Source organism: Anguilla anguilla, chromosome 12 (genome assembly GCF_013347855.1).
Source record: "Anguilla anguilla isolate fAngAng1 chromosome 12, fAngAng1.pri, whole genome shotgun sequence".
Lineage (NCBI taxonomy): Eukaryota > Metazoa > Chordata > Actinopteri > Anguilliformes > Anguillidae > Anguilla > Anguilla anguilla.
Genome location: NC_049212.1, coordinates 29,309,809 through 29,337,072, shown reverse-complemented (window position 1 = coordinate 29,337,072; position 27,264 = coordinate 29,309,809). Strand labels below are relative to the sequence as shown.

The 27,264-nt window shown below is 41.4% G+C and overlaps 2 protein-coding genes across 4 annotated transcripts; both read right to left on the bottom strand.

Moving 5' to 3' along the window:
• Window positions 1–238: 238 nt before the first annotated feature.
• zgc:113149 (uncharacterized protein LOC541363 homolog) lies at window positions 239–10,092 on the bottom strand. 2 transcript variants are annotated; one of them, XM_035385827.1, is made up of 6 exons: window positions 9,077–9,168; window positions 8,251–8,382; window positions 7,704–7,944; window positions 3,601–4,170; window positions 3,031–3,084; window positions 239–2,590 (listed from the first exon to the last, which is right to left on the bottom strand). In XM_035385827.1, exons 2-6 carry the CDS (start codon window positions 8,335–8,337, stop codon window positions 2,064–2,066), a joined length of 1,479 nt encoding a protein of 492 aa, XP_035241718.1. In that variant the 5' UTR covers window positions 8,338–8,382; window positions 9,077–9,168; the 3' UTR covers window positions 239–2,063. The 2 variants fall into 2 exon arrangements, with proteins under 2 accessions (XP_035241718.1, XP_035241719.1); XM_035385828.1 differs by lacking the exons at window positions 8,251–8,382; window positions 9,077–9,168 and adding an exon at window positions 9,893–10,092.
• Window positions 10,093–10,839: 747 nt separating this feature from the next.
• On the bottom strand, window positions 10,840–26,906 carry zgc:101731 (SNARE_SNAP25N and SNARE_SNAP23C domain-containing protein). Of its 2 annotated transcripts, none has more exons than XM_035385836.1 (8): window positions 26,654–26,906; window positions 19,911–20,001; window positions 19,592–19,633; window positions 19,281–19,329; window positions 17,076–17,187; window positions 14,227–14,364; window positions 13,509–13,653; window positions 10,840–12,794 (listed from the first exon to the last, which is right to left on the bottom strand). In XM_035385836.1, exons 2-8 carry the CDS (start codon window positions 19,980–19,982, stop codon window positions 12,729–12,731), a joined length of 624 nt encoding a protein of 207 aa, XP_035241727.1. In that variant the 5' UTR covers window positions 19,983–20,001; window positions 26,654–26,906; the 3' UTR covers window positions 10,840–12,728. The 2 variants fall into 2 exon arrangements, with proteins under 2 accessions (XP_035241727.1, XP_035241726.1); XM_035385835.1 differs by lacking the exon at window positions 17,076–17,187 and adding an exon at window positions 18,185–18,302 and having other exon boundaries at window positions 26,654–26,902.
• Between the last annotated feature and the right edge of the window lie 358 nt (window positions 26,907–27,264).

Below are 27,264 nucleotides of genomic sequence, written 5' to 3'. Positions count from 1 at the left end.
GCCCTTTCTGTGTTACCCATCAGAAATGTCATCCCATTGACATCATTGCATCACTTGTTTAATAGCAAGAGAAAAACAATTTGTTGATAGACATGTTTATTGACCTGTATGGTTTGTCCATTTTTAATCAGTAAATTTGTTTCTGCTAATAATGGAATTGCACCCTGTTGCTATGGAATAATCCATGGAACATATGCACACATGCACACACGCACACACACTAAAATGCAACGCAATGTTGGCGTTTCAATACATGATTTAAAAAATTATTTATTCGCATTGCAGGTACCCGTCCAAGGAAAATTACAGAACAGTTTGCACATTACCCACTCGTACACTTAGACGTGTAAGGCAGAAATTCTGGTTCAGCACCTTCCTCAAGGGTATAGCAGCCCACCTAAGAAGTGAACCCCAGAGACCTTCTGGTTATGAGCCCAATATATGCTACATTGCACATTGTGTGGCACAGTCTCCAGCTCAAGTTCCCACATATTAAAAATGACATTAATCAGAACTGGCAGGAGAGACGGGGCCCACACACAGTCTCAGCCTACGGGGGCGCAGCTACTCCAGTATTTGGATTCTTTCTAAATCAGGTAGTTTAGTGTTCCATGGGACAGACATACACGAGGAACCACAGTATGACACAGCATTACAGTCGCAAAGCTGGCTAAAATAAAAATTCTGCACAAATTCTGATGCATCATAACAGCTGTGACATAAACTGTTTTTATTTTGCAAAGGAACTGATGGCATGTGGATTTAAAAAGGCATGGGTTGGGAAAACTAACATTCAGTCACAATAAGAATGAGAACACATTTGAAGACACAATGGTTAAAATGTGTCCTGTTCTTTTGTATGGACAATGAACTGTGATTTATAACAAAACATCGAAATATTGTATCATCTAAATATCAATTCCTAAGACATAGAAAATGTACATTATGGAAAACAACATGACTTCGGTGGAAAGTAGGATCCATGTGTGCCTTCTGTGCAATATGATTTTTCACTAGTCATTTCTTTCATTAAAAAATAAATACAGGTATCAGCTGAGTTTACAGTAGTACCGGTATCACCTTTATTACAACCAGATGTCTGGGCCAAATGCCACGAAACGCATTGCAGGGTTTGAAAATAATACAAAAGAAAAGTTCTGTACAGTATTGCAAAATATTCCACGACCGTTCCTTTATTTCACAAAAACAAACAGAACATTTGTCTGTGGTTGACTTTTTTTGTCTTCTCATTTGTTGTAGTAAAATTAAGTCAATAAAATTTTATTTAAATAAGTTAACTTAAAATACGTATGCGACAAGGGGTTCTGGTGGTGCTTCGAATCATCAGTTGTGTTAATGACTAAAACTACTATAAGGGCCATTAGTGTATGGCAATGTTCGGCTGCACCTCCCCATCCAAACACTTTGGCAATTTCTTGTACAGTGACATACAGCATGTGAGCAGCCATGACTGGCTGCCAAGAACAGTTATATCGCCGCCCCCCACCCCGCTACCCCCCATTTAATCTACTACCATTGGCTCGTTGTATAATGGTACATCTTTGCAGCAGCCAATCACCAGCCTGCTGTCCAACTCACCCTCAGTTTCCACGTCGACTGATTTCAATTTCAAGGCTACTCAATACCAAATTATTATTCTTAAATAATTGTTAATAATTCTTAAATTAGTATAATTGTTTGTATACCATTATACTCTGGAACCCACCATATTTTCTCCAGTCACAAGTCCAGTGCCCTAACTAATACTCTGCACGATCCAGATGAGGCAAGAAACCAGCCAGTGGTTTGACGTACAGTACACTCTTGAAAAATGTATATTTATCAGTGGAACTGGGGCCTGGCTAGCTTATCCACATATCTATTTAACAAGAGCAGTTTTACCCTGAATCAGGAATGTCCCTACAGCACCCATGCTTTCCATACGACAGCCAGGTCTGCATGGTAATCTGTTTGGGTGTGGCCCACTCTCCTTCTCCTGCAACACCCAAGGGAGCCCTCCCCCCACCCTTCCACCTAGGGTACTGTTACCCAGGCTACTGTCGCTATGGCGGCGGCCGGCCGTTGAGCTTGTCTCGCATGAGCGCCAGGGCGCCGGTGGAGAAATCCCGCAGGATGTGCACCGTCTCCTGCTGCAGCCGCAGGGAGTCGCGCACGAACTCCTGCTGCGTCTCCACCAGCTGCTGCACCGACTCGGAGAGCAGCACCAGGGAGCGCGACACCGTCTCCAGCAGCGCGTTGGTGGCGTGCTGCTCCCGCACGCTCGCCGTGGCGTTCTGCAGCATCTTGTCCCGCGCGCTCGAGCTCGCCGGGGCCGGCGGCGGCGGAGGGGGCGTGGCCTCCACCCCCCTGGGGGACGGCGCAGGGGGGGCAGCGGCGGAGGAGGAGGAAGGAGCGGGGACGGCGGTGGAGGACGACGATGACGAGGAGCGGGCGGAGGACACGGCGGCCGCCCGCCTCAGGCCCGTCAGGTGGTGCTCCTCCTCGGCAGGGCTGGGCGGGGCCAGGAAGGGTGGCGGCCGCGGGCCTTCGCGCCTCTCCCCGTCCGAGTCTTCCACATCCAAGCCCTGGTCTGAGGGGAAAATGAACAGGTGAACACCTGTACAATTGACCAGGTGAAAAGCTATGCACTTATTGTACGTCGCTTTGGATAAAAGTGTCTGCCAAATAAATGTAATGTAATGCAATATACCTCACCTATTATCATCACATGGACATACATGCATGTCACCTACACATATGCAGGCACTGTAATGCATAAACACACACTTATGCATGCAGACACATTTACACACATGCATCAGCTGAACCAAATGCAACATGATTATTAGAGGGGGAGATCACAAGACACAAGGACGCCTTCTGTAATTGTTCTAGTAACTGAATGTAGAGTTCTGAAACCTCAGACATATGCCTCTAGCCAAGCCACGTATTTATGTAATTTAGCTGAGACCTCCATAGTTGTTCGTATTTGGGGCTCAGCAGTGAGTGCTTATGTGGGAAATTTCTTACCTTCAGCGTGAGGAATTTCGTACTGCATTTCATAAGAAGAAAGAGGACCATCCCCTACAGGACAAGCAGCAGGGAGCAGGAAAAGAATGAGCAAAAATCAGTCCACAATTTGCCAAACAGACAAAGGAAAGGGTTAAACTCAAAAGAATATCAATGTTGTATTTCACATGCAATTGTAGCTAGGAATTTTGAATTTGTTCAGGTAACATCTGCATGTAAACAGATCCTGGCATATACATAAAGTTGTTTACAAAGAAACCTAATGTACGTGGATGCCTCCCATGCTTCCTGCATTAACATATATTATTTAAAAACTTATTTAATGTTTCACAAATGTGACACATAGACATCCAAGCGCTAAGATATTTCTCACATGCATTTCTGAAACTTCTACAAATGCTATTCACCAACAGCATAGTCCAATATTGCACAAATTTAAATGAGCTCACGGATCAAAGAAAATAAATACATAAATACTACCTAATACTACACTGAGATTACAAGTTTCAACACAGAAATACATTCAAATGCACCCTGTCCCAGAAAGAGCAGAATGAGCCCCAGTCCTACCAGATACAGGCAATGAGAAGGCCGGATCCCGGGCAGAGAGGCCATAGACCGAGGGGGGCATGGCAAGCTCTCCTTTGTGTGCAAGCGGGTGTGGGGGCAGGGGCATGGGCATGGCCATGGAGACGGGTATGCCTAGGGGGTGCGGGGGCAGATGGGGCATGGGGAGCATGGGAGGAAGGTCCAGCCTGCCATTGGCGGAGGGCATTCCCAGGAGGACGTCGTCGTCGTCATCGTCGTCGTCCCCGTTCTCCTCCACCCGCCCGCCCCCCAGGCCGGCCCAGCCCCCCGGGTAGCCACTGGTCCCGTCGTCCCGCGGGGGCAGCTGCAGGATCTCGTGCACCATGTTCTCCACGGGCGAGAGGTCGCGGGATATGCGCAGCGCCGAGCTGGCCCCGCCCAGCCCCGCCCTCATGGCCGCCACCTTGCGCTTGGTGTCGCACTTCAGGTCCGACCATTTCTTGATGATCTCGATGATCTCGCGCGGGCATTCGCTGATCTCGTTGATGCGAGCGGTTATCTCCGCCCAGGTGCGCTTTTTCACGTCGGCCGAGACGCCCCTGTTGAACTTGCCTGTGAGACAGAAACCAGGGCAGGCCTGAGTTACACTGCATCACAGTCAGTCAGCAGACACTCCAGAGCGACTTGCAGTGAAAGAGAACATAGCGCTCCCACCTGAGTTATGCAGTTTCCCACACATACTTTATTTGGGTGGCCAGCCCAAATAGATTTGCTCTCACCCAAATAGATTTTTTTTATATTTAACATTTTTTTAACAATATCCTAAATTTGGGGATAAAATTTTTTCAATAAAATTTTTAATGAGGATAAAAAAGTCACATATTATAAGCGACTTTGGGCTACTTTTTTTAAAGTTGCGGTCAAATTTACAGAGTCGCAGGTTGTGGTTTTTTTGGCTTGTGAGTGTGCATATGTTTGGGCTTTTTTATTGTTTGGTGGTTAGGATAAAATTAAAGGCAAACTATGCAGGATTTTTTAGCCTTGCTGTGGTCCTGTATATACAATCAAAGAAGTCTCCATCTCTGACTTCAACTCCGCCCACTCACCTCGAGTACTCGATTTCGGCTATCAAGCTACCTAACGTAACTTGCTGGTAACGGTACTTACAGGTCCCACGGGAAACATGCGTCAAAATGTCAGTTAACATTAAAAGCTTTCTTCTATGCGCAGACCAACAGCAGATTGTTGTGGGCTGCTCAAAACTGCTTTTAGAAGCATGATCAATAATCCTTGCACATTATAGTTAATGAAATGTTTGCTAATATCACTATTAGTTACATTTTTCAAGTTGTGCTAATTTGTATTATTGTTAACATTGCATGTGATGCTAGCATTTTTTTTTTAAACAGGCCGATAGGCAGTATCTATAATGAACAGAACAATTTATCTTGAGGATATCTTATTTGCTGTTTAAAGGCATGCTATGCAGCATTTTTAGTTTTGCTGTGGTTCTGTGTTTACAATCAAAGTCTCCTCCACCCCAAACCTCGCACTCTCACCTCCATTTCATATTTCATATCCATTTTTATACCGTTTTTATTTTTGTATCTCCATTTTTTAATTGCTGTGGCTGTCAAGGAAAAGCAGTTTCAATGTCACCCTTTCGTTCTCCCTCGGAGGGTATTTAGTTTCAGTGGCAACATTGTGTCATGCCACCGAGCATCACTCAAGGCAGAAACTAGATAGACTTCTGTTCCTTGTAAGAGCAGCTCAGCAGCCAGATAACAAGTTTGCGTTACACAGGAGAAAGGGCCTATGCACACCAACGGAAAAGGAAATACTTGGAAAAAATACTTAATGTTTAAAGAAGCCATTTCTTTCTGTTAATTTGCACAGAAATTGTTTTGTGTGGCTTCAGTGTGCACTGTTTATCCACAGATCCCACTCAATCAGTATCTCGTGAAACAAAGGATGTGTACAGGAGAGAATTTCTGTTTACCTTTTTATGCTACGTCATTATGCCAATGTTCAACTATTTATTTTCACTTGACAGTTATGCATTAGTTCCGTATGCTGTATTTGATGTGTTGTGCAAGCATAGGTGTGTCCGAGCACTGTTATTGTTTTACTGAGTCAGCTCCTACAATTGGTTATGCACAAGTTGTGCATATCGGATTGCAATAATATAGACTGCTTACAATAAGTATAGGATTCTGACTGAAAATCACTCTGTTAAGCTATTTCTGAGCATGCGTTTTTATCGGGATATGTATTGTATATTGCCTAAAAATATTGAGATATAGCTACTTTCTTACTCATATTGCCCATTCTGCTGCCAGTGCATCATAGACATGACTGAACATGGTTAATTCATAATATTTACAAGGTAAAAGTCCTGCATAGTATGCCTTCAAAGATACACTAAGCAAAATGCCGCTAGCCCTTGTGTTTTCAAAACAAGCCAGCTCTCCCCCTCCCCTCCCTGTGCCAAAGAACTCCGTCGCTTGTTCAAATCTGCCAATAGTGTGAGCCGCAAGAATAAACTGTCAGGTGTGGGAGGGGGTAATAAAGGGATTCACAGCAACCACTAAACCCATGCGGTTATCCTACCATTGCCACACATTATGTGAGCATTGAGCAATAGTGTCAGACCTGGCTAACAGCATCCTTAGACCAAAGAGTTCCTGAAGCATGCAGCGAATTATACTAATTCTCATCCACAGAACAACAACGTCAATATCCACAGAAAGACATACGTCAAAGTTAGTTACAAAGAATGCTGTTATCTGTGGAGTACTGGTAGTGAATATGTGCATGCCCAGTTCACATGGCTTTCCAGTCTCTTCATTGAAATTTGAAATTTAGAGGCCTATTACTTCAGTCTCCAGTTGCACAGTACTACTAATTTCAGAATCAATGCATGCAGATCCACGTCAATAACTTGCAGCTGCTTGAGACAATTACAACAGAACCTGAAAGCTGTTTTTGCAGCCACGGTTATAAGATCTATTCCATAGGCCCACCTCCCTTTAAAGCTGTATTCATATCCCAATCATTACGTAATATGCAGGCCAATTATGCCTTTCTTAATCACAAAATATGTTGACAAGGGCTGGGACCGTTTACTCAAATAAATGAGTAACATTTAGAAAAAACGTTTAGATAAAAATATCAATCTGTAACCTGAAAATCGGAACCCCCCCCCCCAATCCGGCCTCCGGCAGCAGAAAGGCTGAGGCCATACCGAGTAACAGTCAGGCCTGCATCTACAGGACGGTAGGCCCTGGGGCTATATTACTTTTTCTAGCCCCCCCCCGCGCCCCCAAATTCATTCCCAACATCGGCAACAAAGCAGCTGAAATAAATAATGTACCTGCAACAATTAAAACGTTTGAAAAACCACAAAGCATATAACTTAAGGTACATCATGACAAGTATGCTACATCGGTCAGTTAGTCTAGCTACAAAGGTCAAACAAAAGAAAAGAGCATCCACTCAAGGAAATGCTGCTCACAATAATTAATCAACAAAAATAATTTAAAACAACATTTTGCTATACTGCGACATTACTCGTACGTTAGCTAGCTAAGAACTCCTGTGATTAAGAACCTCTTGCTCACTAGCTAGGTAGCGGGGCTAATGCCATTAGCAATCCCACTTGCATTGCCTATCTAGCAGGGTTGATGAATTGTCTACATGACTGTTTCGACTAACGCTGACAGGAGCTCAGAATCTTGTTTTAATTAGCTACTAGGAAATGATAGTTCAATTATTTTGATCCAGCGCTCAAACAGTTCCTTAATTTTGACAAAATTAGTCACTTCACTCACTAATTAGCTAACGTCAGCTAGTTAGGAACACCTCTGATTAACAACCTTTTGCCCGCTAGCTAGCAAACTAGCGGTCCTAATGCCGCTACCCATCCCTCTACTTGAAGTATATTTCTTGCTTTAAATCACAAATCAATTGATGCCCCTATGCCAGCCATTGTGAAGCAGGCAGGTTGAGAAACTTCTGTGAGTATCCAAAATATCCACTGTTGTACACAAAAACAGTCTGGGCCAATCAAAAACATACCCTGTGGTACTGAATGTTATGTGGCAGTACAAGGTCACAAGGACAAGGCTGTAAAACAGAAAACTTGCCGATGACGATGTGGCGGTTGTTCCTCACTTCATTCAACAAGAGCTGGACCTCGTCAAAGGTGAAACGTGACTTCCTCTTCCTGAAGGGCACCCCACCAGCCCCACGCCCACGGGGACTGTAAAAAAAACTTGACATCTTGCGTTCCCTGACAAACTGCCTGATCCTTCTCCGGGCCTCCCCGCGTCCCTCGCCGTCTTCACCCCGCCCAGTCAGAGAGGGTGATCCCTCCGCACTGCCAACCTGCCAGGAAAAAACAGTCCGCGCATTCAGTTGGGATCTGTTGTCCGTTAAACTGAGCTTGATCTAGGTAGAATGAAGATCAAAGGATCTGTGCAGATTCAACAGAAACGCAACCTAGCAGATTGTGACCACTGACCCACTCACACTGCTACAGTAAGGCTATTGAGAATAGGGAAAACCACAGCAAAACTTTAAAAAAAGCTAATCATAAATTAAAAAATGACACCAAAGGAAAAAATACATTTTTATTTGAACTAAGATTTATGTAAAGTTAAACTACTTTTAAAATTGGTCACTTTTACTTACTGGGTAAACCAAAGATGTGGACAAGTCAACTATCTTTCTGAAGACAGCTAATCCAATCAGTGAATTGACCCTTTCAGCTTTTTGCATTCACATGAATTTGCAGGGCAGGAAGTCACCTCAAGCAGAGAGGAACTATAGGGTGACACAATTCACAAGACAGAGCTGAACGCAATACTCTGTGATTCAGATTAACAACCATAACATAGCTACAGACTGGTGATACCATTCAACCATTCACAGCCTATGAATCTATAGTTGTCCTTGCCACAGGCCCAACTTTTATTCTTGGCAATCAAAATGGATGTGCATAATATCATTGTCAGTAGTTATTTCAATAGCTATCATAGATACACTTGTTTTTTTACTATACATTTGACATAGCTAGTTATTGAAGGTGTGTTTGTGATCATAATCAAATTATGTTTTCCCATCCCTCATGCAAAATCAACAGGGGAGCCCATTTAATCTAAAAATTAAGAGTAAATAACACAGGGTCCAAACGCCAAAATAACACTGGGTCTCTAAGGCATGCGATATTGTTAGTACCCCCTACAGTTAGGCTATCTATCTCCCTCTTGTACATTAAAGCTGCACTGACTTTCTTATTTTGTTTACTACAAAACATCAACAATATTTAAATGACATCAGAATTAAAGGAATACAAAAAATTTACTTTTGCCGCACAAAATACGCATTATTTCTAGCAAGGGTCTCATTAAATGATATTTCAGCTATACAGAGCAGCTTCATACCAACGTCAAATAATTTGCGCACTCGCATTTTCCCCAATTAAACACACCAAAACAGTGGCATCGGATCTGCTGACCATATTTTGTGATGTAGGACAAAAAGTTTGATTCCATTCCAACTCAAATTTGCCATCAGTAGTTAGGATCTGGGTCATTCCGACTAACATCAAATGTAATATTGATTTTGGGAACCCAGAGCATTATCAGAAAAATAAACGTCACATTTTGTATTTAAGTTCGTATTAAAGTGAAAAAAATATGCCTTGACTAAGTATCAGGGTACAAATGCATTATTTTAAATTTCTACACTGATAAAATCTATAGCCCACATGACGGGTTTGCAGATTTTTGGCAACACATATCCATTGATACCACATGCACGAGTCAGAGGCGTTTGGCTTTAAATTAACCATTCATTTAATTGCTACTATATCCGATCGCCCCACCAATACGCATAGTCTTCCTGGTTCTTTGTTGAACAGTCATAGCTAGCAACTGCTATAATGAGCTGCTTTGCTGTTACAAAGCTCGGACGAGCGCCATCGCAGTCAAAGACGGTCTTTCCTTTATTATCAGTAGTACAAAAACAGCCTAACTAGCGATAGTTATTTATCAAAGAAATGCATCCACATACTCTGTCTTAACGCAGAAATATGTATACTTTTTAGAAACTCGCTAGCCACTACATTCACTTCGATGTATTCGGTTTCGTCTGCCATTTTGATACACGGCATATTTATAGTGATGTTTGTTCGATAGCTAGCTAGCTAGCTAAGATTTCTTGGCATATTTTAACGTTTGCGCACGCTACGCATACGCGTCTTAAATAATAACAGCGCTGACATTGAGCATTTTAGTAGGCTACTTCATGGAGTAAGGTTTGCTGCAATTACCAGTTCAACGTTGAAATCTATTTTTTTCTTGGACTGTAGACTCAAATCCAGAAACTTCGTAGTCAGAGCCCCTGCGTTGCGCAGACTCAGCTAATGCTGGTGATTTTTTTCCGATCCACACGGACAGCAACGCAGGATCTACGAAGTCCTACCAGAATACGCCTTTGGCACATTGCCCATGTCGCTGTTTTGCGTATATGGGTTAAATTATACGAAACTGATGCTATTAATGAAAGAGAAATGTCACATACTATTTAACACGTTTTTTTTGAACATATATTTCCTGCTACAACTATTTAAAAATGCGTGGTTTCTGTTTCTAAAGCCTCCCACACCTGTGATTTATGAAGGTCAAGTAGGCCTGCTGGCTTTAACCTCTTGCATTGAGTTTACTCGCATTGCTCAAAAAGACACTTAAAACCGTTCATATAACGATGCTTATTGTTGGTGGCTCAACAATACAAGTGATGAAAGCAAGTTTTGCTTACTAGCGTTGAACCTTAGGAGAAGTTCGTTCATACAGCGACATCCTGTAAAGGAAATTTAAATCCAGGGGAAACTTAGAATTACCTGTATCTTCAGTTCTAATGATTATGTAACACAGTTAAACACCGGCGTTAATGTATTCTGTTATAAAAATGTATGCTTCAAAAATAGCTACATAAAATGTTTATGGTATGCAAAGTATGGGAAAATGGAGTCAATGGATATGCTGATAGTACTAAAATATTGTCGTAGGCCTATTACTAAAGCTACCAAGTCATGAGCTAGAACAAAAGCCTTCTTTTTGGAATGGAAGCATGAAAAAAGTGGCATTGTCTTGCACTAAGGTAGCATCTGGCTTTGTGTCAACAGCCTGAGATATCTGTGTTGGATTTTGTGAGTCTTTCATTGAACATACAGTATGTCTGTACACTCTAATCTAGTGACCAGTGAACACTGAGACATTGAAGATAAATCCACAATTAATTTAATAATCACCACATCCACCATCACCACAGTCAGTATAGGTACAGAAGGTTGTCATGTACAGAGTAATCAGAGTATAGGAAGGTTTTATAGCACTGAGGGTTGAGGAGCTGAAAATACAAAAAAAAAAAAGGATATGACACGGAAGAATGACATCAATGTGTCCCAATGGATATTCAACACAAAGGTTTATAACTATACACCAGTTTTAAGTGCTTCACTATACACACTGGACATCTCACACCGCATCGTTTTACAGCCCAAGTTCAACAATAACTGGATATTTACAAATCTTAAATCTATGAAACGCCTGCAGTAAAGACTACATTCTAAACCTTGGACATTCCAATTGTAAATGTGTCGTGTGTAGTTGAGAATGATGCCTTGTGCTATTCAATACATGTTACTAGGTGACAACTTCAGAGAGGGTGCATGAAATGATCATTTCATGCACAATGTGTCCTCCTTAATGAATTTCAGCAATGGAAATGCCAAATGTAAAGATTAAAGATGACAATTTTGCACGGAAGAAATTTTTCTGCTTGTCGTGTCAGTGTCAGGTTCTTTTAATATCAATAAGAGAGAGGGAAGGGAGGCAGAAAAATGGAGATTGGGGCAGAAAATGATCACTGAACATGCGACTATTCTCCATTCCATTCTTCAGTTCGAAATAGAAAACATGAATTCATAAGAGCATGTACAATGCCTTCAGTACAACGAACATCCATGTATATTTCCACTGAACCGTTGAATAGGTGAAGCCAGCTAGCCCATTTTTACTTCCCTCGTCATAAGCTAAAAAATTATTCCAAATCAGTCTGCTCCTTACCACACAGAGTCAGTTTGACTTAAAAACATTTTTTTAAAGAATAATATTGTATAATATTGTATTTTTCACAATAAGAAAGTGGCAGTAGACTACACCGAAGCAACATGGCCGAAAGGTTAGAATTGTCTCCATCTTGACTTGTTTTTTGATGGCTCATACCTTGAGAGTATGGAATGGAGTAGTAAATATTTCAGCCACCAGATGGCAGCAGGGATGGTTTTGGAGAAAGGGCAATTTTTTTAGTCCATGCCTCTGGTCCATGCTCAATAATTTTTGGCTATATAGAGAAGGAATTCAAAAACCCACAATAGCTTGCCTCTGAACTATGAATGTTTTAATAAATATAAGAGTTAACATTGTATGGCAATGCATCTACATTAGAATTTTGGATTTTACATGGTTTAATGTTTTATACCTTAGGAATTGTATATTGTATGAAATATACTGTTGTAATACCACTGATTGGCTGAACGTTTGGCTTTGATAGGGAAGGTGGCACTTGATACACCTTCACATCAAAGACTACAGCAATTGAGAACTGATTATCTTTAAGCGTGTGTTGAAGACAAGTAGCGTTGTCTATGGGAGTACAGCACTGTAAATGCAATTCAGAAAAATGTTAAAACTCAGTTCCAAGCTTACAGATTGACCGACCCATGTTCTATTTCTTGATGGTTTTCTGTGAGAAAGAATGAGTGTGTGTTCGTGTATGCCTGAAGGTTTGTTTTTCTTGAGAGAAGTGTTTTTCTGAGGCTTGTTTGTGTGTGCTTTATTTGTGAGTTTGCAACTGAGAAAGTGCTTTGTGTTTGACACACGTAGGATTAAGAGAGGAATATTTTCTTTTCAGGATATTTTGTTAATGTTGTTCTTGAGTGTAGGGACTGGCAGAAAGTGTGTTTTTCTTGTGTATGGTCACATGTATGATGTAGAGAAAGTCATGTTATGAGTTGTGTGTATGTGTGTGTGTGTACAGTAAGTTCATCTTTAAGAGGGAGTGTATACATGCTAAAACTTGTATAGAAGTCTTCTGGTCTTGGTTTATCTTGCTATAAGCTTGTGGGCCTTCTGGTTGGCTTCACTGATGCGGGATTCGTTGATGATTGCCTGCAAACAAAGCATTTCCAGATTTTTACTCATGAAAAAACCTGAATGCAAGCACTCCAATTTCATTTCAGAGTGAATTTCACTGTAATCATCTACAATATCCACACTAACAGCAGTACAACTATCATCACAAGTGGTTTAAGGACGTGATACAACTTGAAATTGTGAAATACCCACCTCCTAAATGTGGGAAAAACATGATTTTTTAATAAAACGTTAACTAAACAGATATTGCTACTAAGTGTCTAAGTGATGATGGAGATGATTACTTCAGTGGGCATTTGCCTTGGAAGGAGAGCCTGCAACCCCTGGCTTTGGATATATAGGCTCTCAAACATCTGTGTTCTCACACTGATTTTTTCTTCTTAGGCTGTTGTTCTTAAACTGACTGATGCTTTTGATCTTGACTGGGAACCGTGAGGTGAGCTCAGTGAGCAGAACATACCCCTTCTGCAAGAGTAAACAAAGTCCAGTGCTAGACTAGTATGTTCCTCACAACCTTTAACTAAGGACTTTTCCCGCTGAATCCACTCCAGGTATCTACTAACATGTGATGATTGCAACAGGACCCCAGAGGTGTGTTTTTGGTCATGTTCACATAGCTCCCAACTGAACATCATCAGAGTAGGCGTGTTGAGGTCCCGTTGCAGATGTGACACCTCATCCCAGACAGATAATCAGGCCCCATCTCTGGGCAGCTTGCAGGAATCTGACCTTCCCCTGGATGCGGTCGATCTGGACGTTCTGCGTGTCGATCTCGTTGCCCATGTCCAGCGCCATACTGCGCAGGTTTCCCAGGATGCTCCCGACCTGCGTCAGGTTCTCCTCCATCTCGTCCTCGCGTGCGTCATTGGTGACCCTGAGATGCAAGGTAGTTATGAGGGAGGTTAAAACCGCCTGACCCCACAGGCAGTTCAGTCAGACCACAGAGCACTTCAGCCATAATGCTGGGGGACATGTTTCTACAGAGGTTAACATTGATTTCTTGTCATGTAACATTTGTTTTATTAAATTCTGTTCAATTGTGGAACCTAAACTCCTGAAACACTCAAAAAGTATCCATTTTATATTCTCTTGAGGATATGTTCACAGGATCATCTAATATGTCTGTCAAGATAGCTCATTATTGCCAATAGTTGATTATGATTCTAGCAGTTGTTTGCAATGCTAATAGCTTTCATATTGCTAACCACCTTCTATGAGGTTACTGTTGCTATTATTAACCAGTTGACCACACTTATATATAGTTGTTAATTCGCTCTGGATAAGGGTGTCTATGCAATATATGTAATGTAATGTGATGTATGCATCAATAATAAACCAATGTGCTGAGCAACCAAAAAAAAAAAAAAAACAGCAAACCACACAGCTCTCCAGGATCGGTTTTGTGGAGCCCTGTTCTGTATCAGTCACCTGCACAGAGCTTGCTCACCTGCGGATGTACCCGCCACTCATGGTCATCTTCTCCCTCTCGTCCACCACGCGAGAGGTGGGCTGACTGGACACCACGCCATCCTGGTTGTTCCCCCACACCTTCTTATAAGCGCCGCTGGCCTCAAAGTCCTTCAGCCTGGCCAGGTCACAGAGACAGGACATGCACGTTACCATAGGTACAGCGCCACCACGTTCCTCCTCAGACGCGACCCTCATTTCAGGATTGTCACATTACGCTACACTGTATCTCATCACTCTCAACAGCTAAGGGGGAGATTGATGGTATCAATTATTTACGTGCTTAACAGCAGCTGTTACCACAGTATGCCAATATTGTAACCCTTCAGTTTTAATTGCCTTTGAAAAAAAATCTTGGTGGTTTTTATTTGTTTTAAAGTAATAATTTAATATGTTTTTATACTATACATAACACACAATAATTTCATAGGATAATGGTGACAGCTAAACAACTGAATATTGGAAACCAATATTTGTTGCACTTAGTTTTTCAATAATTTGTATCTTTATGTTTTTGAATGGGCCTCCTAAGGTGACCAGACCTGGGGCAAAAACGTGTTTGAGATACTTAATCCTGCTAGACAACATTAATATTTGACCCAAATCTTGATTTGACCTCAAACAGGACATCACTTGTAAAGCACTAAATGTTACTTTGGCAAGAAAGGAATATTCACATTGACAATAACACTCTAATAACAATAATAATAAGTTAGACTTTTTTACTGTTCTTTTTAATGATTATACAAGAGGGAAAGTCAGAGAAGAGAGAGTCATTGTGAATATTGCTTTGCTGTCACTGATAATTATGTATTACCAGGCGTTATGCTCTCTGGCATTTAAAACTATGATTGCATTTTTTGAGGTCATTGTTTGGGTCATCTACGATGTTTTCATACTGATGTATCTTGACCAGATCGGGTTTTAACAACCACTGTGCAAATGCAATGCTAAATCAGGGTACATTCAGCAGTTGCCTTGTCTGAAATTTTGTAAACATAGAGCCTCTCAGGTATGAATCTAACTCCGTCAGTAGCTCTTCATGTATGTAGTGATACATACAATGCTCCAATGAATACCAATTATACCAATGCTGACGTGGACGGGCAGACATGCTGGGAAATGTCTAGTTAGCCATAGTTTCACCAAAAGACACAGGGCTGACCAACTCTGTTCCTGGAGATCTACCGTCCTGTAGATTTTTACCCCAACCCTAACTAGTAGGATCAGGTGTGCCAAATTAGGGCTGAAATGGAGACCTACAGGAGGTAGAGCTACAGGGACAGGGTTGTGCAGCCCTGCAGTAGGGTATTCCCATCACATTGCACATTGGAGGCCTGTAAGCCTGCCAGCACAAGATGGTCTGCAGACTGTAAGGTGACTGTCGTAATATTCTTGTAAAACATTGCCAGAGCAAAGGTAAGTGTACTTTACTGCTTGACTGCTGGGCATACAATAGCACAGCCAAACACTGTGCATGTAACGTAGCTGTCCTCAATAGGTCAGCCATATACTATTTACTGTTTTGTAACCAAAAATGTTCATTATGAATTTTCATTATGAATATTCTACAAATGCATGTGCTAATCTGGTGCTCTGCCTATTATACAAAAGGATACAACAGTAAATGGTCTCAGATTTGCTCCTTTTTGTTTAAATGTTAAATTGTTTTGAAATGGTTTAAAAGGTAGTGGTACCCAAATATTGGGGGAAAATGTAATGAACAGCTTGACAAATTAACTGGTTTATCATGACTATGTTTTATCTGAAGTGTAAATTGGCATGAAACACTTGTAAATATTGCATCTCTCTCTTTTAATGTTATCTGAATGTCCCTGAGAACCAGCTTGAAAATAAACTTCTTGCACATTTTTAAACCCATGATGTCTTCAGTGAGCCCCACACCCTGGCTGAAAAGCCTTGTGATACTGTGTAGACATGACTACAGATATTATTATAGACTAGATCAACTAGATACTGCTCCGGATTCTTAACTGTGAAAATACTGTCTGCTTTCTTTGATCAAAGGATTGACCAAACTGAGCCAAGGGTGCTGCCAAGTACAATATAGTTTCAATGGATATCTGGAAGCACCTAAAACTGTTGAGCTTCACAAAAGAATGTAGTAGTCAGTCTATACAATATCTATGGTATGAGGGCCTCATTGCAACTTTGACTCAAGCTCTTACAGTTGATCTTGGTTTATTTTACCATAGACCTTATTATATTCCTTATACATCTAAATTAAGTATGATCTAGAGAGTGCCTGAAATTCAAATTAAGCCAGTAATCAGACTGTGACTGAACAACTAACATATAAACATATGTAATAAACATACGGTCAATATGACAATTCAGGACACTGCTTGGTGCATGCTAGGTTGACAGTATATGGTTTTCTCAATAGACCCATATTTAGTCAGGTTAACTGACATAAAAGGGATAGCTAAGATGCTTCTGAGGGAGAACCGTGAACACAATTTCATGCAGAACAGACGAGCAAGCATGTCTGGGCGGCAGGCAGGTGATCAATCAATCAAGCAGGCGTGGATACACAGAGGCTCCCAAAGGCTGAACCTGGATCAGGTCCATCAGTTCCTGCAGAAGGACGTTGGGCTTTGGATTGAGTTCAGAGAGGCTGATCTAGGGTCAGCGCTTTGGGGATGCGCTCTCACAGTCTGACCAGAGCGTCCAAGCACATCGACATGCACAAAGGGAGTAAGGGGGGGGGGGGGGGGGGGGGGGGGGACCTGATGGGTGGGGGGGGGGGTGGGGGGTGGGATGGGTGAGGGGCTGGGCCATCATCTCTGTGGGTCCCCCCACACCTACTTATCACAGGAGCACAGACCACAACATTTGCCCAGGTCTGTGAGGTTCTTTTCAGCCTCCTTCATGTCCTGATTGATCTGGTCCAGGCCTTCTTCGATGTGCTCCAGTTGCTCTGAACAATGGGAAGGGGGTAGACCGGAGGGGGAGGGGCAGAGGACAGAGGGGGCGGGGTCAGGGAGTAGGTGGGTAGGTGGGGGAGGAGGGGTCGAAACACACAACAGCTTTCTGATGAAAGCACTGCGACACATGAAAGCAAACAGCAGTAAAAAAAAAAAAATGGCACAAGTGGTAATATTAAAAAAATAAAATTTAAAAATTAAATAATTAAATGAACAAAATGAGCTCACACATGAACAAAAAGCTCACACAGTATGGAAGCAAGGAAGGTATTGTGTGAGTAGAAGGTAGATGATTGTAAGAACAGGCTGCTTTCTGAAATATGCATTAGTATGATTTCACAGCCTAAATTGTCTCATGAATGAAACATGGAGCTATTCTGGATAAACCAGACTTGCAACAGGCAAGTTTCTGCTTGTCAGAAGTAAACTCTGCAGTCTGTAGTATCCATTTTGTGCAACCATTCTCAGGTTTTTACCACTGCACTTGTATACTATTTGATGTGTAAGTCCAGAAATTCTGAAATACAAGACACAAACACACGGACACAGATTCACATGCTACCATACACGCCACACACATTCAAACACACAGACCACACACACACATACACAGTGAACATTTCTTTATACTGGTGCCTACTTTTGAAATATTTACCAGTTATGTAGGGGGTAAAGAAGCACCTCACCCTGTGTTGTAAAAAGCCTGGAGAGTCTCACCCACTGATCCAGCACAAGGATGCTTCAGCAACCCTGAAGCCCCCTTCTAATCACACAACCCCCTCAACAGAGCCACAAATGAACCACGACACAGAGAAGCGCCTTTGCGAGGACAGGCCTGACTAGTTGACCAATATACAGATCGACCAACGGGCGAACAGACGGACTGACTGATGACGAGCAGCTTTGGGAAGCGGGGTCCAGATTTAATGACTGACCGGTGGCGAGTGGCGCTAAGGGGCGGGGCCCGGGACAGGCAGGATTTGGACCTACTTGGCACACGGGCAGACGCATAGCCCGCAGCACTTGGCCATATCTGTGAGGTTTTTCTCTGCCTCCTTCATGTCCTGGTTGATCTGATCCATGCCCTCATCGATGCGATCCAGTTGCTCTGCCCGCATAGGCAGGGGGCAGGAGGGTGGGGAGAGACAGAGAAGCAAACGCATACGTATACAACATATACATTCACCAAATCACACAACCGTGTGACGGACATGCACACACACCCCACAAATGAGCGCGCGCCCACACACAGACAACCATACACATACACACACACACACAGAAACAACCATACACATACGCACATACACACACACACACACACACACAGAAACAACCATACACACACACACACACACACACACACACACACACAGAAACAACCATACAGGCACGCACGCACACACACACACAGACACACACAGCCACACAACCACCCAATCAGACACATAAACACACAGAGATATCCAAGCACACATAATACACACCGCATCAAGGTTACATATAAGGACAAGCAAAGAAAGACTCAGTAGTGTGTCCTCGCTGTATGAGCGGCCAGTCTAATGTAGAATGCCCACTATACATTTCCGCAGATGTTCTAACAATTTTATATCGTGCTGATTTTGGCAAAAACATCAACCTACACATATTGCATACATTCTGAGAATGACAGCTTGATAGACAGACAGACAGACCGACAGACAGAAGGACTGGAAAAAAATTATCCTATGCCACAATTCATTTCTCATATGACTGGAGGAAAATAATTTGATGGTTATTTTTCATGTGCTGTTACTGTTCTAGCAGTCAGATGCTAAGATGCAGCCAAAATGAGCCAGGAGACATGCAGAGGGAACGGTCTCTGAGAAAGCAGAAGTGAGCTTCACCTTTCTTTTCAGTCTGTAACCAGGATGCTGACTATATTCCACAAAGAAATTAGGCAATGTATTTAATGACATTTTGTTATTATTCAAATGTATCATAAAAAACATGAGCTGCTATGAGGAACAGACATTTTCACTGGATTAAAACAGTAATCTAAAAGATAATTAGAACAAATAGAGAGTTATTCCCGGATGGTTTTTACCTCCTTGCTCATCCAACATGACCAACACCCGGATTCCTGCATCCTTACTCTGTTAATAAAAGAAAATTATGCAATCATACAGATGGTACATTGTGTGTAATTTGCCACTGACTAATAAGTATTCCTTAAATTCATCATTATTCTTCATAATCTCACACTCAGTTACAATCCCCACAAGCTATTTGGTGTCAGAGGTGGCCAAGCTAGAGAACCACATTGTGTACTGGTGCCCATTGTAGCACTTAATCATTCAGTTAAAGCATTGATTATGTCACGGAGAGTGAAGCTGACAGAGATGGAAAAATCCCTACCTCTTCAACCAACTGCATCATGCGACGAGTACTCTCCAGGGACTGGGGGGGGGGGGGGGGGGGGGGCGAATGACATACCAAATTAGCAAGGAAGGAAATCAATCCCAACACGACACATTCACCGAGTTCGCATGATTCCACCAATAACCACAGAATCTGAATGACTAAATTATTTTATTGCCTGTCTGATCCTTGCTTCCACTTATTGAAATGTTACGTGGCTAAATGCGTGAAAAATGAATGAATGAAATCCCTGCTTATCTGAGTTTCTTCTGAGAAGAGGAAGGGACAAAGAAGTCAGGTTGCCATGTGTGATTACCTCATCAGTAACCTGATTGCCCCGTTTCTGCAGGTCTTCCAGCTCTGTCCTCATGGCTGTGTCAGAGGCCATCTTCCCCAGGGCTCCTCAGCTGCAGGGAGGGGTGGAGAGAGACATGGAGCTACAGGTCAAACTGGTTAGCATGAGCTATAGGTCAAACTGGTTATCATTTTTCAGTTACAAACCACCCACTCACTGAATGAGCAGATGGTAAATCAACAAGACGTTATAGATGGAGGTTCCTTTTTTGTTCAATTTAGAAAACGAAATAAACAATCAAACAAAAGACCGTCGTTCTTCAAATGGTGCCTAATACAAAGACACACTATTTCAGATATGCATTCAGTGTAATAGCACGACACTCTTCAACTCACAATAGATCAGGCTGTATGCCTGATTATATTATTTCATTTTTTCAGAGATTCTTTTTAATGATGAAACATTACACCTCAAATCCATTACCATTGCATGGTAAACATTGCTTATGTCTTGATACATTCTATTTTCTTTAAATAAATTTGCACAAATCATTAATTTCCCCAGCCCTTTGTAATAAGCTTTTAAAATAAGAATATACAAAATGACTCATATTCCCACTAATCCATCCAATGTTGATGTTAATGACAAAATATGCCTTATCTAAAGAAGGACAGCAGACATTCTCATAATCGTTACACATTTACAACACAGCAAAAAGCAATTTGATCAGTGAACGTAAAATAGTCATAAAAAAGTAATAAAAGTTTCTTACATGTGGTTAATTACTTGTGGAAGTTGTGGGTTGGAGGGAGTTAAACGGTTACTTTGTGCCCCATGGTACTGAATGCAGGATTATACGCAGAGTATGTTTGGGAGTGATATTTCTCACACCTATGGTGGTATACTCAATGTACATATGGAGTGCAGTGTTATAGAAAATATGATTTAAACATTTGATGCACTACTGTACAATCTAATACTTGTTTTATGATGAGGTTTTGAATTTCATATGGCAATCATTTCTAGAGATGGTTACATGCATAATAATACCAAGTATTAATTAAACCTCCGGGCACAAAAATGAAGGAAATTAATAGCAAAAAACTATATTTTAAGTGAAATGTTTGCATTTGTCAAAAGCCTTCTGATCTTAAGCAGTCTTCCCAACGGTGAACACATGCGGTTTTAAGTGCAGGAGACATATACGGGGCTGTAGCAGTTGTCAAACATTTTTGCTGATACACCTGGATGGAGGGCAGGCTGATGTTAGCGTTAGGGCTGATCAGTTTAATTTCCTGTCTTTGGACAGCTTTCGACAAATGCAAACATTTCATTTAAAATGTAGTTCTTATTCATATTTAATTAGCTCAACCATATCTTGATCGGATATTTGTATAAGCACCAGCTGCAGACTGCAAGTGTATCCTAAAAACTGTGCCCAAGTACAGGAGTGAACCTGTGTAGTTTATAGAGCTGTTGGAAAACTAAAATTAAGGTAATTGATCGAAACAAAAGCCAGCATGCAGACCGGTCCTCCAGGACCGGAGTTGTGTGCCCCTGGGCTATATACATTAAGAACAGAATGGAAGATGGAAAACTTTAAATGACTAATTAGACATAGAATTTAAACAACTAATTAAAAGCAGGCTGCTGTGGGGAAAAAAAACAACTGAATGCAGTTTTATCTAGGAAAATGTACGATTTAATGCTTTATTTAAATTGATGTTTTTATATTATTCGTAGTATCAGCCTACCATGTTTGCTGTATGCCTGATATTTATTTTACAAAACTCACAATATGCGTTCTAACAATGGACATACGAGACCAAGCCCAAACCCACCACTGTTCAAATAGTCTTGCATTACCACTTTTTCAACACTGAAATAATGAGGCCCTATTTTGCTCATGCTCCCTGGTACACAAACCCACGCATATACATGTGTGCACCTACTCTCCTTTGTACAGACAGAGTCAGCTGGTGACAATGTGCTGCTCTGTAACAAGGTTATAATTGCATCTAATTACTGCTTCATGTTGGCAACATGCTGGTTTCAGAATGGAAGAGAGGTCTCGCAAAACAAAACAAAAAATATAGCTCTCCAGCTCTGCCTTTCACTTGATGTGTTCTAAGTTTAGTTTTCTTTGACTACCCTTTTCATCCTACAAGAGCTCAATTCAGTTTAGTATATGTGTGATTTGGTAAGGGGGTTGTTTACCCTGAAATCCTGGACAAAGCTTGCTCTCTCTCTCTCTCTCTCAAATTATCAACGCTCTTTGCTTCATCCAGTTAGGTCCCACATGTTGGCATTTCAAGTTACCCATTCATTAATAGTTATTATCAGAAGAATGGTGCTGAAATGCATAAGTCTGCAAACTCATCTCTTTCCTTCAACATGGGAATATGGTGATGCTGGAGATATCTTGCGCTGTGGGTTTTGAATCAACTGTTCTTTTGGTCAGCGCCACATTTCACAAGGTTCATCAGTCAGATTCTTAGGTGGTTCATTGAATTAGGTGAGTGCAAAAGAACCCTGATTCTCATTACCTTCTTTCACATTTCCCCCCTATCTACCCTAAATAAATAAATAAATAAATAAATAAAATCCTTTCTTTACCTTCACTTCCACATGTTGTTTCTAGTGACGAAGGGTTACCTATCGCTGGGGTGTTGTGGCCTGACCATTACACTTGTCGTTGGTTGCTACTTGGGATGTTGGGTAAGTATGAATTTATGCCTTTTCTTCATTTGCACTCATTCTAAGTCACTCAGAATAAGAGCATCTGCTAAATGACTAAAATGTATAATGTAAAGCTCAAATTGCAAGCCAACCTTCAGAGCTGAGAATGGCTGCTGAAACTACAATAGGCTTTCGGTTAATTGAACAATAACTGGCACTTGATTCAACCTTTGGGAAAAGACCACCAAGGGTTTCCTGGCCATTCTAACAGGATCCAATGGGGTAAACCTAGCTAACACAGTCCCCAGAGCTCTTGAGATGTGACAACAGCCCTGAGGCTGGCCCGGGTTCAGGTGTAGATGGCTATTCTCTGACAGACAGTTACACAATAAATGCCTTGGCGCACGGACAAGAAAATGTACATGCTGTGGTGACTTGTCCTTCTCTATGTGTGACATCACGCAATAGCCCACAACATTCTGGCATGAGGACACTACAATCACACACACACAGGGGAATGTTAGGTGATCGTTTCCATGGCACCTTCTGTTGTGTTGTTAAGTGTACTGCACTTTCTATTTTTTTTACTTTTCTATTTTTTTAACTGGAGCAGAGAAACCTTTTTCAGACAGTTAATCAGCATATCTGGAGAGCAGTGTTGCAGCCCTGTCTAATGTTTACAGTGCTGCATGTACGGTGCACCTGGTGTTTCAGACAATGCATCTCAGCAAAGTCCTATTCCAGCCATGCCCTGCCCAGAAAAGGTCTGATGACAGACATTCAGACTGAGTGAGGGAGGGAATCTCATTACAGTTCATTTTCATTTCAGCTTAATGATGACTAAATTACCCAGCATATGATCAGGAGGGAACTTTTTCAATGCCCACTTTAACAAAAAAAAAAAAACCACAATGCAGTTACAGGTCTGGATGACCTCTAGCCAAGAACTACCCCATTAACATAAATTAAATTAAGTTCTGAATGTCATTGGCCGAATATGGCAGGAAGAACATAATGGAGACGAAGAAATAATTCATGACTACTCTGCATCTTGACCACATTGCACACTGTCGACATGAAGGAGCCAAGCCTTGATTTACAGCTAAGGGAAATCAGTACCATTTGTCTTGGTTAATGCTGCATCGTGGCTTGTTGCTTTTTATTGTGCTCCCTGTCTTTTCAAAATCGTATGACATAGTTACCTGTCATTGTGATTGACAACATGACTATAGTTCGCAGAACAGTCTCGTTAAAAAGGAAAAAAGTTTCCCTCACGATGCACAGAAAGAGAGGCTAGGATACCATTCGGTATCCAGGATAATCAACGGCTTACACTTTACGAAAAATGAATAAAACAAGAGGATTCAAATTATATGAGCGCATTGAATCACAGCTTGGCAGCCAGAGAAATTGGCACCTCAGGGAGAGCCAGCTTTTGATGCTGTTAAAATGGCTGATTAAGTGGAGTGAGGGGTGTATAATTATCTTTTACAAGAGTGCCTTTGCCCACCAGAGCGTGCACCCCCCATGCATCTTGGAACAGTCTATTTCTGGTGTGACCAGTAAAGAGATTTTCAGAGATCTCCGAACCCCTTGTTGGAGGCCAGATTGTCAGCGCCCCACCCCTGAGGTGAGAGTTGACGTCACCCTCCCTTCCAGATATTCTCCTGAGACCCAGCAGAAAAAAAGAAAAAGCGTTTTCATTTTTTTACATTGTAATTGAATGTCACTTCTAGTGTAGGCTTCAGCACAGTAGAATATATGGTTCTTGAGATTAAAACCAGAGACTCATGTCCAATGCAGGGGGGGAAAATGAAATGCTGGGTTTAAAGAGGATATAGATAATTTTGTTGGTTGAACGGAAACAGGTAAAGATAAATAAGTCTCTGCTTAACACAATCATCTATTGGCAAACTGGACAAATGCTGTTATGACTCACCACCTATATGAGGAAGCTGAACACCAGACTCCCCTGAACTAGTGGGCAATCTATCCTGGATGCTTTGCAGTTGAATCACTGCAGTGTGTCAGTAAATAAAACTCACTTCATCAGGGACCAAAGAGGACCAAATAGGTACCAAAAGGAATAAGATAGCAGCAACTTCAACAGACAATCAGGGCATAGCTGTTATAAGGTTGTAAAATGTTCATATTATTAATATATTAAAATGATTCACATCTCCACTATTTTAACTCTATGGCTACAACCCCCCCCCCCCCCTCCCCCCCAATCCACTCAAGACAGACTGTTTCCCAACACCGTAAACAAATGAATAGTCTCATAAAGTTTTGGACCAACTGAAGAACCTCACTGTGTAACACTGAGAAGTTAGTCAATCCCAGTTTGTGATGAGACACTCTACTACCACACTATGATGCCCCAAGAACAACCACACAATGCACAGTATGCCGCTGCCAAGGCCACAGTATTATATTACACAGGGCTGTACATTTTTATATTATACAAGCAGTATGTGGCTCCTTGCTGACGCGCCCTACTGTCAAGGTGCCCGTTACATTACTACATGTCACAGATATGTCAGAGAAGCTCTAAAAAACCAGTACCTATATCACCAGCCTCAGACATCAATATTGTACCCTTTACTATTCATGCGACAGCCATATCCAATCACATATGCTAGTTCTGACAGCACGTGCTGAATCCATATGACCCACACCACTGGCAGGTGTAGGAAATGCATACAGTACTAGTTACAGAGTCTAGAGAACAGAGCGTGAAACAGATCTTTGCAAATTTGGTTTTACATGATATAGAGTGCAGACTCTCACACACGTGTGTGCACGCACACACACACACACACACACACAGGCAACATTTGGTTGACTACTGTTTACTGTTTGTGGCAGTGTAGGAATCGTAGTCAGTACTGGGTTTCTGAGATATAGTGTAGGTGAAGAGCTTAGATTTGAAGTGGCAAGTCAGTTCTTTTTTGGCAAGGGCAGCTGTTACTTTAAGATGTTTGTTAAGGAACACCAATCCCCTCCTGAGTTTAAGGAGCCCCGCGATGAAGAATTATCTCTTGCTCCCTGGGACTCCAGCAGTTTTGACAGTAAGCACAGCATTAGTCGAAACGCTTAAGCACGAAGGTAATTACGCGTTGAAAAACGCCAGGTTTTGAAATTTGACTTGCTTGTTCTTCAGCCATATTAATTTTTTTCTGTTTGACAAAACCAGTTTACGCATTTAACAGTAAATTAAAGTCGCCAACAGACTGCGCGCTAGCAACAATAAAAGTTGCATTATTAACATCATTAATATATGATAAGCACATTTTTGAATAAGTTAAACACTGAACACCTGTTATCATATATTATTCATGAAGAAAATTGTTTATATACACTCAAAACATAAGCACTATAACACTATTTATACAGTATTTGTTAAAACACAATTCTATGGCTAATCTTCACTAAAAGAAACATTTTAAGAAATATACTTTGTATAAATTATGAACGGCTTTTACAAACCACCTGATTTTTGCCATGAGTCTAAACAAAGCACTGCCTTCCTCCCCAGCTCTGGCATAGCATATGCACATTTATATTCCTTCTAGTACTCAACAAAGTGCTAATATTTTTGTGTACTTCACCATTGATTAAAGCATAGCACTAGCATAATTGTTCGATTTCCTGGGGTTTACCCTTTAAACGAGGCTGTTGCCACACTGACGTTAGTTATCGGCAACTGATAAGTACATATGCGCCTGTTTTTGGATATTTCCCAAAGTACAATCTTACTATATTCATAACTTGGGATATAGGGGCGTCAAAAAACAAAAAAATCTTTGCATCGCCTTCTTAGCTAACTCGTTTACGGAGTTTTATTTATGCGTATTTTATGGCATCTATCGGCTACACATAATTACCACACTGCAAAAAGAGAGAGAAAAGTGCGTTCATTATTCTTATACAAATGGCAGACATAATCTTATGCTTTAGTTTAAGCATCGTTTGGTTGTTTAGGCAGCAAAGACATCACAGTAACATCCCAAGTGCAGTACGCTAAACAAAGTTTCAAAAGTAGCAATATATTTTAAATATTAGGTTATTTCTTATAAACTTACCTGATGTTTAAATATTTGTGTTTTCTTCAACTCAGCCTCTGTTTTATTATACCAAGATAGCGCATTCACCACCGCCTGTGTTCGTTTATTGACCCGATTTCAGCATCCTCTCATCAGGGCTGTCTTCTCTAGGTCTCCTGCCTCCAGGTAAATTTAACTGCACGCCCCTTCTCGCAATCGCACCCTGATTGGAGATTCTATTGCAAAAGTCACGTCACCGAAAAGGAAATGTCTGTGTTATTGGCTAAACGGTCGCCAATCTTTGTTAATGGGCCTTGCCCACAAACTAGTGGGATTCTTGTTGCTCCGGCAACTGGTACCTGCGCACGTCATGAACGGCTGTGTGGCCTCTCTTCCAGTGTAAATAAAGTTCACTGAGAGGAAGGTTTATTGTTGTACAAATGTGGCACTTCATTGTCACATTGATTAACTGGAACAACGTACACGGAAGTTAGTGTTCACTGCTAAATGTTTAAGCACTTAAGATATCTACATTTTTTAAAATGGGAAATGAAAAGCAACATGCAAAGTAAATTAAAATGGACTTACTCGTTTTTAATAAGCCTACAACCTCGAAAAAAAGGTAGGCCTGTTATTGTGTTTGATTCTGT